At 51.3% G+C, this 16,063-nt stretch overlaps 1 protein-coding gene across 5 annotated transcripts in view; it reads left to right on the forward strand.

Moving 5' to 3' along the window:
* NEURL1 (neuralized E3 ubiquitin protein ligase 1) overlaps positions 1 to 13,861 on the forward strand; it is a 74,360-nt gene extending 60,499 nt beyond the window's left edge. For all 5 annotated transcript variants that reach the window (XM_069567005.1, XM_069567004.1, XM_069567007.1 and 2 more), the window contains exons 4-6: positions 7,775 to 8,464; positions 10,887 to 11,033; positions 11,532 to 13,861. In XM_069567005.1, the coding sequence (XP_069423106.1) occupies positions 7,775 to 8,464; positions 10,887 to 11,033; positions 11,532 to 11,770 (1,076 nt within the window). In that variant the 3' untranslated portion in view covers positions 11,771 to 13,861. The remainder of the gene's footprint in view (positions 1 to 7,774; positions 8,465 to 10,886; positions 11,034 to 11,531) is intronic.
* The last annotated feature ends 2,202 nt before the right edge of the window (positions 13,862 to 16,063 follow it).

Raw genomic sequence — 16,063 nt, forward strand, 5'->3', positions numbered from 1 at the left:
GGACCACACTGCCATCTGGGGCTTCCGCTTCCCAGGCTAAACTAATATTTACCTTCATCTGTGGCTGCCAGGGGCTGAAAGGCAAATATTAGCTTAAAGGGCCCAAGCCAAGCCCTCGGGATGAAGAGATGAGGATGCTGATCGTGGTGTCTTTCCCTTTGATGGTTTTTGTTTCTTCTTAGTTAAAAAAAAGAGAAATCTTGCTGTTCCTTCTGCTTCAGACTCTTCCAGTGCTTTTTACTCACCTCAAATTCTGCCAATTAAAGGCCCCGTACCAAACCCTCCCCTCCACTAGGAAGCCTCCCCTGACCTGCTCTGTGCTTCATGACTCTTCCTCTTCCTGAAGCAAGTGGAGGTCTACTCCATAACAGGGGTTCTGTATCATGTATTTGTCCTGCTCTTTAAGAATACAGTTGGAGAAGGAAATGGCAATCCACTCCAGCACTCTTGCCTGGAAAATCCCATGGACAGAGGAGCCTGATAGGCTACAGTCCATGGGGTCGCAAAGAATTGGACACGACTGAGCAACTTCACTCACTTAACAATACAGTAGAGATCTTCTTTGATCACATTTTAAAGAAAGTTATTATTGTGCCTATTTTGCAGGTAAAGAAACTGAGGCTCAGGTCTGACAACTTGTCCATGGCCACACTGCTCAGTAGAGCTGGCACTTGAGCTCAGAAGTGTGGGCTACATTACTCCCCAGGTTCTGTAAACAGGAGTCTCTCTGGTCTCCCTGTTATGTCTAGATGCCCCCCGAGGGTGGGGATTTGGGCCCCCTATGTCTTCCAGAATAGAGCTTACAAGAGCTCAAGGCATCAGGGATCAGCCATGTGTGTTGGACACAGATAGGCCACCAAGGGCCCTGGCAGAGACCAAGAGGGGTGGTGGGTACCCAGCGTCCTGTTTAGTGGTGAGGGTGGGTCTGCCTGCCTTGTGGTTCCTGAAGTCTTTTGAAGGCCTGGTTTGATCCCGTCGTTCACAGCGTGCTCTAGTTTTCTATCAGAATGAACCTACGTAAAGTGCAAGCATATATAATTGCCAATAGTAGGCTGTTTCTAATGTCCAGAAATGGCAGTTTCATGTGTTCCCATCTAGTGCCTCTTTGGCCCAAGATACAGTTCTGGGGAACTTGGAGAGGCCTGGTGGCCCCAGGAGGGGAGGAGCTGGGGTCTTGGGGATGAACTGGGGATGAAGCCCTCATTTGAGAAACAGGAGACCCGACTGAATTAAGACTCCACTTGGCTGCTCGCTGGCTTTGGGCATCTCTGTACCTCACCTGCCTCTTCTGTTGTTTGGACATAATTGTACAGGCACCATTTACCTCACAGATAGTCTGTGAGGCTTCTGGACATGTAAAAGTGTTTATACAAATGGGAAGGGCTGTTGTTTTTAGGTTAAAAAGGAATATCTAATTTAAAAACACCACCAAAGTAGACAATCCCCGACCTGTCCTCTCATTGAGAGGCGGGCAAGTGCCTGTGTCTGGATAAAAGTCAAACCATGCGATCTAAATTATTTCTTGGGATAAGGCCTGTGGTTCTCCAGCTGGGTTCCTTGGAGCACTGGGGTTCCACAGAGGCATCTCTGCAGTGGCTGAGTGGTCAGACTCCGTGGTCACCTCCTAGACATCAACCAGAGTTTTCTGTTCCTTTGGACGAACGATTCTATTGCTTGGGGGAAAAATAAAAGTTTGAGACCCACCAGACCAGATGATTCTGGGGATCTATCCATCTCAGATCCCGTGGCTTGAAGAGTCTATAAATCTAAGAATCTATGACTCTGAAGGCTTCTGGAACATTCTGCCCTTTGCTCCATGAGTCTCAGAGGTGTGTTTGTTTTTCCCAGCTTTCCCATGGTTGGGTTTATATGGAGAGGGTGGAGGTGGTGTAGGTTTATATGGGGAGGGTGGAGGTGGTATGGGTCTCAGGGCACTTCCCAGAAGGGTGGAGGAACCCTTTGCCCATCCCAGCCATGCAGCCACCCTCCCGGCTCCTTCCCCTGCCCTGTGCCAGCTGCGAACCAGCAGGAGGATGTTTATGGACACAGTTAATGGGTTGGTGCTCCTTCCAAACAGGGGCCGGCAGAGGTCCGCCAGCAGGCTGGGCGGCTGCAGGCTGACCCGTGGTTAAAGATTATCCAGTGCTGCGGATGTGAGAATCTAAACAAACAGGACTTGGACTGATGGCTGGCCCTGCTTCAAAGGAGCCTCTGCTGTAGCACCCAGGCCCCAGTTACCCCACACTGACTGGCAGCGTGTAGATCTCGGCAGGAGCTGCCCGAGTGCCCTCCGCCTGGCACCTCCCGCTCCTTTGCCTTCCATTCTCCTCACTGGTTTCGCTCAGACTTTTCTCCCCAGGCATTTGCTAATGCAGTTTTCCCACCCGAGTGCCTCTTGCTTCTGTCAGTCCAAATGCTCTTGTCCTTCAGGGCCTGGGTCAAATCTTGTTTCTTCTGAGATGCCATCTCTGACTCACCCTGAAACAGAAGTTCTTAGCCTCAGTTGGACAGCATTATCCTAACAGGGAGATTTATTCTAAAGAAGAGAAGGCTTAGAGGGGGCCCCAGGGAGTGGGTATGGGACACTTGCATCTATGAAATGAGTTTTTTCCTAACAGTCACAAGTGTCCAAAGATAGGGAATAGATGGCCTTGAGAAGTGATGAGCTTCTTGTCCCCAGGGGCATTCTAGCCAAGGCTAGGTGAGAACTTGGCAGAGATAAACAGATTTCCTTATTCTCCTCTAAGGTCTTGTCTAACCTGATATACAGAGAATTTTCATGACTCCAAGCTTCAAGTCTCCCAAGGGCTCTGGCTCCACAGGGCCTGGGTCCTGGCTGTCTCTCCTTAACCCCTGTCCAGGGCTGGGCACACAGGGCTCAATGGGTAGGTATGCCGGGTGCCTTCCTGAAGAGGGGAAGCCCAGGCCTCCTTGCCCTTTGCAGGGCCTGGCTCTTTCTGCCCTGGCCCAGGGGATCTGCCAAGCCAGCACCAGGTGCCAGATGAGGCAGGAGCTGAAGATGGACAAGTTCTTTCTTGAAAAAGGGGCCACGAGAGGGGAGCCAGCTTTGCAGCTTCTCCTGTGGCCCTGTGCCACCTCTCCCCCATCATAAACAACTCTCAAGTAGGCAGCCGCATGTCCCAGGCCCGGATTAAATAACCTGTTGCTTCAGACATGCGGTCATCCCACTGATGGAGGTTGCAGGCTGGCCGTCGATGCCCCAGGGTGCAGTCCTGGGCTAAGGTGGGGCCATGGTGTTCTCCCTTGGCTTAGGGACCCTGGTCCCTTCCCTGACCCCCGACTTGATGTGGACTCCTTCCACCAGGACCTTTGTTGTCCCCTCTGTAGAGGGTGCCCTGACCCGCTCCTCTAGCTCGGGTTTCATCTATTTCAGGGCCTCGCGCAGACGGGCACGCTGATGGGATGGTTATTTTGGAGCTTGCTGGCGGCTTGCAGCTGCTCCTGACCCCAGGAATGGAGGGGATGGGAGAGGAGACATACTTGGGCTGGGCAGTGGCCCCAGGGGTTCTGTTTTTAGCTGGTTCCCAGCACCTCTTGTACTTTCTCTCCCAACTCCTATGATATTTCAAGCAAGGTCAAAGGAGTCACTTTCTTGCCCCTTCTCCTCTTTCTTTTCCCACTGTTTATCCATCTTTCTCTTCTTTTGTCTCTAATCTCCACTTGAAGCTTCTCCTTCCTGGTCTTTAGTCAGTGAGGTCATTCAGCGATTCTGTCCCAGGTGCTTATCATGACTGATGCAAAGTCCTAGGTTCAAACAGTTGGTTGCCTGGGTGCAGGTGGACCTGACTTTGACAAACTCAACCTGAGCAAATGCTAATAACAGAAGTTATCAAGTATCTAGGTGCCAGGGGCTTTGCACTCTACCTCTGATCCCTTCAACAATATCGCAAAGCAGGTATTATTAGCCCTGATCTCTAGGTGAGTGATCTGGGACTGGAGGAAAGTGGCTCACCCACAGGCCACCAGCCATGTGCTATGTCAGACATTTAAACCCAGGCCTGTATCACTCCAGAGCCCTTGCATATTCTTCTGAGCCAGGTAGCATGGAAACAGTAGCAGTGGCTCATAGCAACCTGGTGATTGTCTTGTGCGAGGCACTCTAGGGCTTCATTCCACTGCGTCTCCTTCACCAGCATCCCTTCCAAAAGGGATTTCAGATTTCATACCAATAAGGAAATGCTGATTTCACCGCTACAGAAGAGAGGCCCAGAAGGCTTAAGCTGTTTATCCGAGGTCATACAGCCAGGAAATGACAGAGTAGGATGGAAACCCAAACTGATGACTTCAGAGTCTTGCACTGAACTGTGTTCCTATCTTGCCTACCAATATATGGATTTTGGCTACAAAAAATCCTAAAACACTCTCAGGTTGCATTATAAGAAGTATAAAGGTACTTCTCAGGAGAGGTGTGATGGCCACACTGTGGCTCAAGCTGGTGAGAGTGTATCTGAGTGTATCCGAGAGTGTACTGAGTCTGGAGCTGTTCATTATCTAAGAGGTGTGAAGGTGTGTGTGGAATTTGAGTATTCCTTGAGGAGAGATGTCTTCAGTGTGGGACTGAGAAGCAGCCCCAGAGGTAGTAGGTATAAATACAGGAAGGTTAAACACACCCTGGAAAGTAAACTGTACAAAGAGCAACACATGAGCTGACAAACAGTGTCGGGTGTGTTTATATGTACATGTTTGGGGGTAGTGATCATTTTATTTAGGTTGATACACAGTTTTAGTATCTAGTACTTTCATCCAAAAATAGCAATTAATTTGTAAACACTACCAGAATATTATCTAGCCGGTTTGTATTTTAAGAGTGTTATTTTGTGTTTGTGGTGGTGGTAGTGGCTCTTGTATTCATTTTTAAGTGAAGATATGTAAACACAATTGCAGGATTTAAAGCTTTAGCATGACATCTTGTGTACATGAGAGGAGGGATTTGAAGGAAGATGCCTTGGGTGAATGAGTTGGGTGGCAATTGTTAGGTTAAGGGAATTTATTTTCCTATGGGGTACATGATAATGTCAAAAGGAAGCATTTCTCCTAAACTTGGGCGTAGGCAAACTACTAATCAGTGTAGCTTTGTGTAGTATGCTAGTCTAAACAAGACAATAGGTAATATAATGGAAAAAAAAAAACCTTTTATGATGGATTTTGTAAATAGGTTTGTTGTAGGGTAACCTGTTTTCTTGCTGTGATCTTACCACTCAAATGAAGGTAATTTGAATAAATTTTGTGTGGTACAGGATCAATGAACTAATTTTTCCTAAGAGTTCAACAAACAAACAAGAAAGCAACCAGGGAGGTAGATTTCAGTTTAAGATAAGGAAACGTTTTCTTAAAGACAGAGTAGCTCAGCAATGGCCTGAGTTGCCTGGGAGGGAGTGGGTGTATTCAAGCAGAGGAGGACTCCTGTTGGGGCAGAGAGCAGGAGATTGTACATCCAGCCCCATTCAGGAATCTGTTTTGAGGGTCTGCCCAGCTCCATGGGCTCTGGCCTGATTGTCCTGAGTGTGTGGGTTGGCGTAGGGTGGAGAGAGCAGCGTGGGGTGTGTATATGTGTGGCCCCCATGACAGCCTTGTTCATGTAAACCCTGGCTGGGCATCTCTGAGCCACTTCTTTCCTCCTTACCCTGCTTCTCCATCCCTTCTCCTCTCTGTCCCCAACCCTCAGGAGTCCCCAGGGGCCAGTCCCTGGAATCCTTGAGGGGTCAAGGGAGCAGGGCTGTTCCCTGGGGTCCAGGTCAGCCCACAGCCCTCCTCAGCCCCCTGTTATTGTCTCCCATGTCTTGCCCTCCTCGCCTCTGCCTCTCTATAGCCCCCCAGCCTCTCTGCACCATTGCTGTCACAGAGTCAATTCCCTGGAATAATCACATTTTCCAGTTGGCTCCCTCCTCCTTACCAAACACGATGTTGGGAAATCCCGACCAGCCAGGCCTCGAGAGGCTTCTCTGGAGAAGCAGGAGACTTGTGGGGAGGGCCCAGCACCCTCTCCTTGCTGGGGCCCAAACAATACTGTTCCTGAATGGGGCAGAGGAGCTGGGGGAGAGCAAAGATAGGGAGGTGTTAGAGAGCAAATCTAGATTCAGCTGGAGCTGAATTCTGGCTTCGCTACCCCTACCAGTCTGTTCCTCCAAGGTTTGCTCCCATGCTGAGCACCCCCGCCATCCTTACTCAGCTCCTGGAGAGAAAGCACAGATCTTCCCTTGGGGAGGCTCAGAGAAAAGCCTCCTGAGAAGGGATTGGTCCATGGTAAGGCCAGCAGTGGCCCCAGCCAAATTTGGGGCCTCCCAAGAAAAGGATCCAGTAAACCTATATGGCTTGAAAGTGGAGGGTGTGGAGTTGGGCGGATCACGCTTTAACCCTGAATCTGCAGCTTGGTTGTCACAGAACATCTCTGAGCTTTATCCGTACAAAGGGAACACCTCTGTGAGATGCTTTCAGGAGGAAATGCAGCAGTAATTCATTGCACCTGATGACTTTTATTACAAATTATAGGACTCCATAAAGCAGACTTAACCAGCCATTAAGAAATTATGGTCTCAGAAACATGGTTATTGGTGTAAAAGGGTATACAGGACACGATAAATAGAAAAATTAGTTTTGAAAAAGTAAATTTGTATAACAGAGTTCTTCACCTGGAGTTAATGGATGCTCTGAAATTATCCACAGAAATTAGGGAGAATGTGCATTTTCCTGAGAAGATAGGCTACAAGTTACATTTTCAAAGAGATTTGTTACCTGTAAAAGTTAATAGTTTAAAACTACTGATATTTATATAGTATGATTCAGTTTTTGTATTAAAAAGAGAAATAACTAAAATATATTCAAAAAAGGCTGGAAACACACATCTAAATATTAATAGTATTTTCTTCTGGATGGCAGGCTGACAGGAGATTCCCTTTTCTCTTTGCTGAACTGTTTTATTTTTATTTATTTATTTTTTTACAAAATACAGTCTGTATTATGTGTATGAATAAAAAGAGAAAGGGTTTGATTTCCAGTTGTTGGTTTTGAAAGGAGGGCTTGGAAAAATTCACTTAGCTTCTCCACCTCAGTGTCCTTCGGTAGAAACAACATCAAAAGCTAATTTTTGCGATAAGATGAGACAATTTGTGCAGAGAGGTATTCTGGAGGGGAGGGTTCCCTCTGGGCTCCCAGAGGCATAGAATATCAACATGCATGCAGGTGTTTACTGCTACCTTCTAAGTGCCAGGTGCTATCCTGGCTGCTAGGATAAAGAATCAGGGCCCAGGAGTTGTTTTTAATCGACTTTTATAAGTGTACCATTTAGAAGTAATCGTGTTTTTAGTTTTGGTGTCTTTCCTGCCTGATGATCCTTTGCTTAAGCAAATGCGTAGTCTGAGGTCCTGCAGAATGTGTGATGTTCTTGTTCAGTGGCTAAGTCCTGTCAGACTCTCTTGAGACCCCCCAGGGACTGTAGCGCGCCAGGTTCCTCTTCCATGGGGATTCTCCAGGCAAGAATACTGGAGTGGGTTGCCATTTCCTTCCCCAGGGTATCTTTCCGTTCCAGGGATCCGACCCAGGGATGCAACCTGTGTCTTGTGCATTGGCAGGCGGATTCCTGACCACTGAGCTACCAGGGAAGCCCCTGTAAAATGTCCGAGCGTTTTCTTTGCTGTTAGAAACCAGATGCGTCTTACTAGTGCCGGCTTTAACGACTAGCGGGAGGAGACTCACAGGCGATGGGACCCGGGGCTGTGGCCCGCCTGACGGTCGCCCTGTCCCCCTACCCCCGCAGACAGCGAGCTGGTGCTCCCAGACTGCCTGCGCCCGCGCTCCTTCACCGCCCTCCGGCGGCCGTCGCTGCGGCGCGAGGCCGACGAAGCGCGCCTCTCCGTGAGCTTGTGTGACCTCAACGTGCCGGGCTCTGACTGCGACGAGGGCGCGCCAGCTGCCGGCTGCCCCATCCCGCAGAACTCGCTCAACTCGCAGCACAGCCGCGCTCTGCCCCCGCAGCTCGACGGCGACCTGCGCTTCCACGCGCTGCGCGCCGGCGCGCACGTCCGCATCCTGGATGAGCAGACGGTGGCGCGCCTGGAGCACGGGCGCGACGAGCGCGCGCTCGTCTTCACCAGCCGGCCGGTGCGCGTGGCTGAGACTATCTTCGTCAAGGTCACGCGCTCGAGCGGCGCGCGGCCCGGCGCGCTGTCCTTAGGTGTCACCACGTGCGACCCCGGCACGCTGAGGCCGGCCGACCTGCCCTTCAGCCCCGAGGCCCTGGTGGACCGCAAGGAGTTCTGGGCCGTGTGCCGCGTGCCCGGGCCCCTGCACAGCGGCGACATCCTCGGCCTTGTGGTCAACGCCGACGGCGAGCTGCACCTCAGCCACAACGGCGCCGCGGCGGGCATGCAGCTGTGTGTGGACGCCTCACAGCCGCTCTGGATGCTCTTCGGCCTGCACGGGTCCATCACGCAGATCCGCATCCTTGGTGAGTGCCCCGGCCACGTGCTCTCCTCCCTCGAGGCGCATCCTGAAGCTGGCGCCTCCAGGCCTAGCATCTCGTCTTCCCTGGAGGCCGGGTCTGTCTGGGTAGGGGGGAGCAGCGCCCACCCTGCCCCTTATGGGTTCTAGTCAAAGAGTCACTCTTGCTTAGTCCATGGTTCTCACATTTCACCAGATAAACCCTGGGGAGGGGGAGAAAAGCAGGGAACACTGAGTTTCACACTCAGAACCGGTTTCACCTACATTCCCACGTACATAAACAACTCTCATACACATTGCCCAGTGGCCATTTAAAAATGGGGGGAAAAAACTGTTTCCACTAGCAATGAACGTTTTGAGGTTGTTTCCATTTATCAAAAAAAAAAATGGGAACGAAGACCTCTGCATCTAAGGACGGTTGGGTGTCTAAATAAGATAGAGAGGGTGGTGTGTCAGCAGCCAGGTATCTCGGAAGAGCAGTGCCTGGATTGGGGGCTTTTGGAGAATCCTCGGGCCTTGGAGGAAATGGGGCTGCAGATGTCTGGGCCTTGCTGGCTTTGAATGGACAGAGTTTGAATGGACTGGGTGTCGTGGATTTGTATAAGCCATATTTCGCAGAGCGCTCTGCAGGATGCTGGGTGGTGTCCCTCAGTTGTGTCAGATTCTTAAATCCTACCTCTGGAAATTTTGATTCTGTAGATTTCAAATTAGGTCCTGGGCATCTAAAGTTTTTCTTCCTTAGCAAATTTGGTTAGACAAGTTTGGAGACCCCTGGGCCTCATAGCCCCCAGCCTAGACCTCACCCCAGGAGACTTCGTAGACATGATAAAGTGTGTATGTGAGTAAGCATGAGTAACACCGTGAGACTGGCGTACTGTGTCTAGGCACTTGTGAGTAAATGCGTGTGTATTTGTGTATGCAGTGCTGTTGGTAACTGTGAGAGTGTATGAGAGTTTTGTGAAATCAGGTAAAATCAGTGGAGACTTCCTCCTCTGGAAAAAGACCAAGTGAAGATGGAGTGTAAAGTGAATTGAAAAAAGAATGAAAAGAAATGGGACTAGGGTGCTAAGAAATTAGGATTAAGGGAAGATAAATTAGGGAAGAGTGAAAAGAAATCAGGCTAGATAAAAAGACATTAGAAAGGAAAGAAATTGGCTTAAAAATTCAAGGTGGAATAAAAAGAAACCAGGTGTGCAGAAAAAAAAAATCAGGCTGAAGTACAAAGATATTTGGCTACAGTCACCAGGAGACACTGCTCCTCAGATAAAGGATATTACATAAGGGCAAGATAGTCTCTTACATCAGCACCATCTAATAATAGTTAAGTAGCTTTTCAGTAAAGCTTCTGTTGCTCAAAGAGGCTTACTAGACTAGAGCAAAGGAGAAGCTTAAAAAACAAACAAAAACCCCAGGACTTAAATGTCCCGAGAGGGAAGTAGGCCAAGGTGGGCATTGAAGATTAATCATTCAGAATTTAATATATGCTAAACAGTGTGCTCCTGAGCTGTTTGGAGAATTGAACATCTTGACTAGCAAAGTGGTGATAGAGGATCCTGACTCTAAAGGAAAAACAAATCAGTAACAATGTATGGAAGGATGATTATTTACTTCATAGAAGAATGCTTTGGTTTGTTGAAGGCCTAAGTGAACTAAGAATGAAAAGATATTTCCTTCACCCTAAAACTACAGCCGATTTCATGCTTCATGGTGAAACATTAGAAACATTATCATTAAAATCAAGAATGTGATAGAGATGCCGTATAGTATCATTCTGAAAATGCTAACCAGTGCAATTAAGCAAGAAAAGCAAATAGGTATAAATTTCTGAAAGAAGGAGATGATAGTTCACTTAAAATGTGTTAACACTACTAAGAGAAATCCTGTGGACAGCTAATAAATATTCTTAGAAACAGTGACTATTAAATGAATTAGATTGAATAAATTAGACTGAATAACTACTAATAAAAAACATCTCATTGAGCACTTACTTGTGTGTAGGGCATTATGTTAGGGCCTGTGGGAAAGTCACAGGTGAGTCAGGCTTTCTGCTCTCAGGAAGCTCAGGGTTTAAATAGGGAAACATTACGAAGTTACATTCTTGGGCAAAGAATAATTTCCCAGGCTCTGTGCTTGCTTATCTGCATGCATGGTGTGTATGACTGGTCAGTGCTGGATAGAGATGTGGGGTGGGGGGAGTCAAGGCTGGCTGGAGGAAGGGACTGAGGAGAGCCCCAAGAGACTCCCTGGACAGTTAGCACTTTAGGGCAAAGGCTCAGTTGGTCTCTGAGCCTAGTGGCTGGGCTGTGTGGTCAGGCTGCACCACCTGTTTCTCTCCTGGGAACCTAATAGAGGATAGAAACTCGAGCTTTCCCCCAGTGGGCCTCTGAGTGTCTAGGTCCCACCTTCCTTCCTTCCCTTCCTTTCTGCAGGCTCTACCATCCTGGCAGAGCGGGGCATCCCATCACTCCCCTGCTCCCCCGCCTCCACACCAACCTCTCCCAGCACCCTGGGCATCCGCCTCTCTGACCCCTCGCTCGGCACCTGCAGCTCTGGCCCTCTGGGGAGCTCTGCTGGAGGTAAGTAGGCTGGCCCCTTCGGTTCCATGTGACCGTGTCAGCCCTTCCACCCCGAGGGACCTGCCCTCCACCCTGGCTGAGGCAGGTCTGCAGACGGGGCCCTGGAGGAGCTGGAGATGGGCCCAGTGAACCCAGGTTGAGTGGTGATTCCTGGGCTGGGTCCTGTCCTGTCCCTTAGCTGGATGGCTTTCTCCAGAGGACTTCTTGAGCACAAAGAACCCCAGAGAGTAGCTCAGTGGGGCCTCCCCCAGTGGGTTTTGGGCCTCCATCCTTCCTGCCTCTTCTCATTGCTTCACAGACACCCTGGCCCCTGGTCTGGGCACAGAGGGGTCGGAAGTGGGGCTGTCCAGAGTGCATCCTTTTTCTTCTTGTGCCCAGGAGGTGGGTGGCAAGGTAGACAGGCTGATCCCAATCCATGGAGGAGGAGAGGCCAGGGCTTTCTTCATGAACCTGGGACCAGGTTCGTGCCTCCGCCTCACTGCTGTCCCGTGTCCCCAGGGACAGCCCCCAACTCACCAGTGAGTCTGCCCGAATCACCAGTGACCCCAGGCGGGGGCCCGTGGAGCGATGAGTGCACCATCTGCTATGAGCACGCGGTGGACACGGTCATCTACACGTGTGGCCATATGTGCCTCTGCTATGCCTGTGGCCTGCGCCTCAAGAAGGCTCTGCACGCCTGCTGCCCCATCTGCCGCCGGCCCATCAAGGACATCATCAAGACCTACCGCAGCTCCTAGCCGTCACGGACCCACCCAGGCCCCAGCTTCCTCCGACTCCGGCCCGGCTCCAGCTGAGGCGCAAGTCAGCAGGGCCCCTTCTCTTCTTCCTCATTTTGGAAATTCTTTCCCCTTCTCATTAAACTTGGGAAACAGCCCCTGAGGTCTGGGGAGGAAGGGGTGTCAGGCTGGGAGATGGGGGCAGAAGCAAGTCGCAGCTCTTCCCTGCAGGCTGAGGGGCTAAAGCACGGGGGTCTTAGCCTGTCCTGGTCCTTTCCTGCCTGGGGTAGATTCCCAGGAGGTCTCTTTAGCCTATGTGGCACCTTTGTGAACATTAGAAAGTGTGTCCCATCCTCTGGGCAGATGCGTCCCTGAGCCCAGACACGCGGCCTCGCTAGTGGAGTGTGGACCTGGATTTCAGCCTCCGTTTTCTCCCTCAGCCAGCTGCCCTTGAGCAGTGCACAGCCTGGGCTGCTGCCTTGCTCTCTCACTTTCCCCCACTGTCTCCTTCCTTCTTTCCCTGCCCCTTGGGCCTGGCAGCCAAGGGTGAGACTGCCAGTGGATCCCTCTCATCCCAGGAGGGCTGCCGCCTCTATGCTGTGCCTGTCTTCCACTCACCTTGTATGGGTGGACAGACAGGCCACAGAAGCCTCTGGGTTCTGGGTTGCTAGCCCCCTGACCTTGTTGAGGCGTGGAGGGCCCCTTCCTGGTCATGGCCTGTTTGCCTCAGTGGGCTCGGGGATGCTCTTGCCTGGGGGCAGCCCCTTGGCGTGGGCTGGAGAGCAGGGTAGGTCTTCTGTCAGGCTTTAGCATCCCTGGGAGAGGCCAGGATCCTGGGTTGGGAGTAGAGGACTTCCTGGAGTAAGAATGGCTTTTTTTTTTCCCCCTGTATTTTTATTTATTTATTTATTGGGTTTGTAGGGGTTAGTTTGGGCAGAGGGAGTGAATTGCCACCCCCCAGACTCCTATAAAGGCTGCCCTAGTAGATGGAGTGCCTGGTTGGAGGGCCAGCAGAGGTTGTCATCACTTAAACTCTGCCCTAAACTCCAGCACACGAGTCCATAGCCATCTCTGCTTGCCATGAAATAGGACTCCATAAAAAGGGGCCGAGTTGGGACGCCTTCTGGCAACTTGTGTCCACTTTCTAGAGAGGGCAGCAGAGCCTCTGCAGTGCCCTGGAACTAGCAGATCACCCGGAGCCACAGAATGCCCTTCTTCTTGGGCTGGAGCCTGGGTATCTTAACTGGCTCATACACATCGGGAGGCCCGAGTTCCCCACTCTGTAAGGACATGGAAAGGTCTGGGCAGGCTGGGGGAGGGAAGGCCAGCTGGTCTCGTCATTGTAGGCACTCTCTCCCCCAGGAGAGAGAAGGGACGGGTCCCAGCACCTCCAGTTTCTTGGTCCTGATTTTGGAGTGGGGGAGGACCCCCGGCTGCTCTTAGGGTATAGTCATCTCAGCCCTGCACGCCTGTCCTGGTAGGCCATGGGCTGGGGCCACCTCTCGGAGTCCTGGCAAGTCTCCCTGAACCTCCAGCCCTCTGTCCCCTCAGATGGCTTTTTTTACACCCAGTGGAGACTGCTTTGTTATGTGGCCTGCAGAGCATGGGATTCTAGACCTGGCCACTGACCAGCTGTGTGGTCTTGGCCAGGTCACAGTTGCTCTGAGTCTCAGCTGCCACCTCTGTAAAATGATTGTTGCGGGTGTGGGAAGACTTTTTTGTGACTCTCAGGGGGTTCTTTGGTGGTGGCTGCTATGGGTTGGGGTGGTGGGAAGCACAGGGAGGGGGGTCACGATGCCAGGCTGGCCCTGTGTGTACCTGCCTTGCAGGGCACCTTTGGGAAGTCACCATTCTGCCATGGGTCTCTGCTCCCCACTAACCCCATAGACCTCTTCTGTGGGAGTGGGGTGAGATGGGGCTGGTGGTGGCCCCAAGCAGTCAGGGCGCCCATCCCAGAGGCAAGGGAAGTTCCTAAGTGCAGGGGCTGCGTGGCCTGAGGGTCAGGGAGATAAAGCCATCCATCCCATTGTCTCTGTTAGTGTGAAGGTAGCTGTTGCCTCCTTTGTGAGCTTGGATCACCGTGATTGTGAATAAAGGTGATTTCGTACCAGCCTGAGGGCTGTGCTGTGCAGTATGGAGGGCTGGGGAGGGAGGAAGGGCGGGCTGGTGTGTGTGTGGCGGGGGCGGGTGGTGATGGTGATGGAGGTGTGGAGGAAGAGGGCCAGGTGTCCTGCTTCGGAGGGGAGCCAACAATCAGAAAAGACTCCCTGGAGACAGCCGGGGAGGGGGAGGTGGCTGGAGCATGGTCTGGGGCTTGTACAACAGAGGCCAGAATGCCAGGCAAGCCTCGCTGTAAGCCAAGAAGGAGAAGCCACTGCCCTTCCGTGACTGCAGGTCTCTGGATCTGTCAAGAGCAGGAGCTGCAGAAGTCCATGAAGCTCTGAAAGGCTGAGCTGGATCTGAACCTGTGTGTAACCTTTGTAGAGGGGTGGCGCCACCTAGGGGCTAAAGGGAGGATGGCAGGGGCTGTGCTGAGCTCCCCAGAACTGAGCCTGCCCATCCCTCCCCCCAAGCCCAGACTTCTTGCCTCTGGCTGGGAGTTCAGCTGCGCGCCCACTGGTGGGTGCAGAGGCTAATGCCAAATGAGTGGCACAGCTAGTTAGAAAGGGAGGCCTCTGGCTAGGGACCTTTGGAAAAATTTCCCAAGTGGGCTGAGTACATCTAGGTGGCTGTGAAAGCTGGAGTGCCAGAGCGGGTCCAGGCATGATGTGGGGACCTAGCTCATTTGGCAGCCTGAGCCTCAGAGGGGCACAGGATGCTTGCCTTCCTGCCCTCTCTCCTGGGAGGATGCTCTGGCTGGCCAGCCTCTGCCTGGCCTTGAACGGCCATGGGCCACTTCCTACACCAGGACTGCTCAGCCCTGCTTACTGAAGTCCAGCAAAAGTAGGGGAGGGTCAGGGGCTCCAAGCTGAGGAGCCATGGAAACCCACTGGCTGTGGTCTTGGTGGCGCCAAGGTCTGTACCTCTAAAAGCCTGGGCCACTGGCCAGAAAGCCTTCCAAAGGTGGGGGAAGGCTGGGGAGCTTGAGCATGCTTCCCACCAGCAAGGGTGGGAGCTTACATGTTTCCCCCACCCCTCCAGTGTCCTCAGCGGGCCCGGACCCTGAAGTTCATGCCTCATTTGGGCGTAATGTGACTTTTGCCACTCGGCTGGATGTTTTATCTGGTGGCAGGGAGAATCAGGAGGTGATTCTGTTCAGTTAAAAAGGCAAAAACTTTATTTAGTTTTTGGGGAAATACAAGATGCATGTAAACATAAAATACAAAACAAAACAACCCAAATCTTACAGTCTAGAAGCATGCCAAGACAGAATATTCTCTGCAGACCGAAGAGTCCCGTCAGAATGATAAAGGACACCTGGAAAGTGGCAGGTCAAGGGGCTGGGTCCTTTCCCCAAGGACACTGCATTTTTGTGATGAGAACAGCTGAAAAAAAAACCCACTATTAAAAATATTAGGAACATGGAGACAGTTTAGCACCACCATTGAGCCTGGAAATTTTTTTAGCACTCAAACTGCACTGAATTCAATATCCTTTTCTTCAGTTTCTCTGAGGGGAGAAAGGGGAATGATCTCCTTCAGCCCCACAGGTCCCACTAGGAGCTGGGAGAGGTTGCGTGGACACTGTGAGGAACGCCCCAAAGACATCCAGCTAGCTTACATGCAACCGTGCAGTCCACAAACCCATGCTTCACAAACCTGCCACTCACACCCGCCTGGTTCAGAAGTCGCCTTCCTGCAGATTTCCTATAAACTGACAGTGAAACCCTTTTCCCATCCTGTGTCCTGGATTTAAAGAAAACCTGTTACAGAGACCAAGTTGCAGATCCAAGAATGGAGGCTCTGTTTACCTTTCTTTCTCTGAAATGCTCAAGAGCAGTATGCCTTGCTCACAGGCTACTAACATGATGACTGCATTGCACCATCTTCTGAGTCACACTAGTGAGGCAGGCTCAGCAAACTGAAACACCATAGACATCTTTAGGTACTCAAGAATAACTGGCGTCAACAGAAGAGCAAATGAGGTTGCCCTCCTCCCACATATGCTGGATGGTGTCTGGACCCCGAGGTTTCAGTCTGGGGATGGTGGGTCCCTACTGCATGAACCATTCTGCTTACTGGTCTCTGGTTCAAGTAATTTGAGAGGCCAGTTCTGGATTGGACAAAGACAGGTGGGCAAAACCAGCTTGGAAACTAAGAGATGGAGGAATGTTCTCCAAAGATTGGTTTGTTGCTGGCAACTTTGGCTTTCTAC

This window comes from Ovis canadensis, chromosome 22, assembly GCF_042477335.2.
Source record: "Ovis canadensis isolate MfBH-ARS-UI-01 breed Bighorn chromosome 22, ARS-UI_OviCan_v2, whole genome shotgun sequence".
In the NCBI taxonomy this organism is placed as follows: domain Eukaryota; kingdom Metazoa; phylum Chordata; class Mammalia; order Artiodactyla; family Bovidae; genus Ovis; species Ovis canadensis.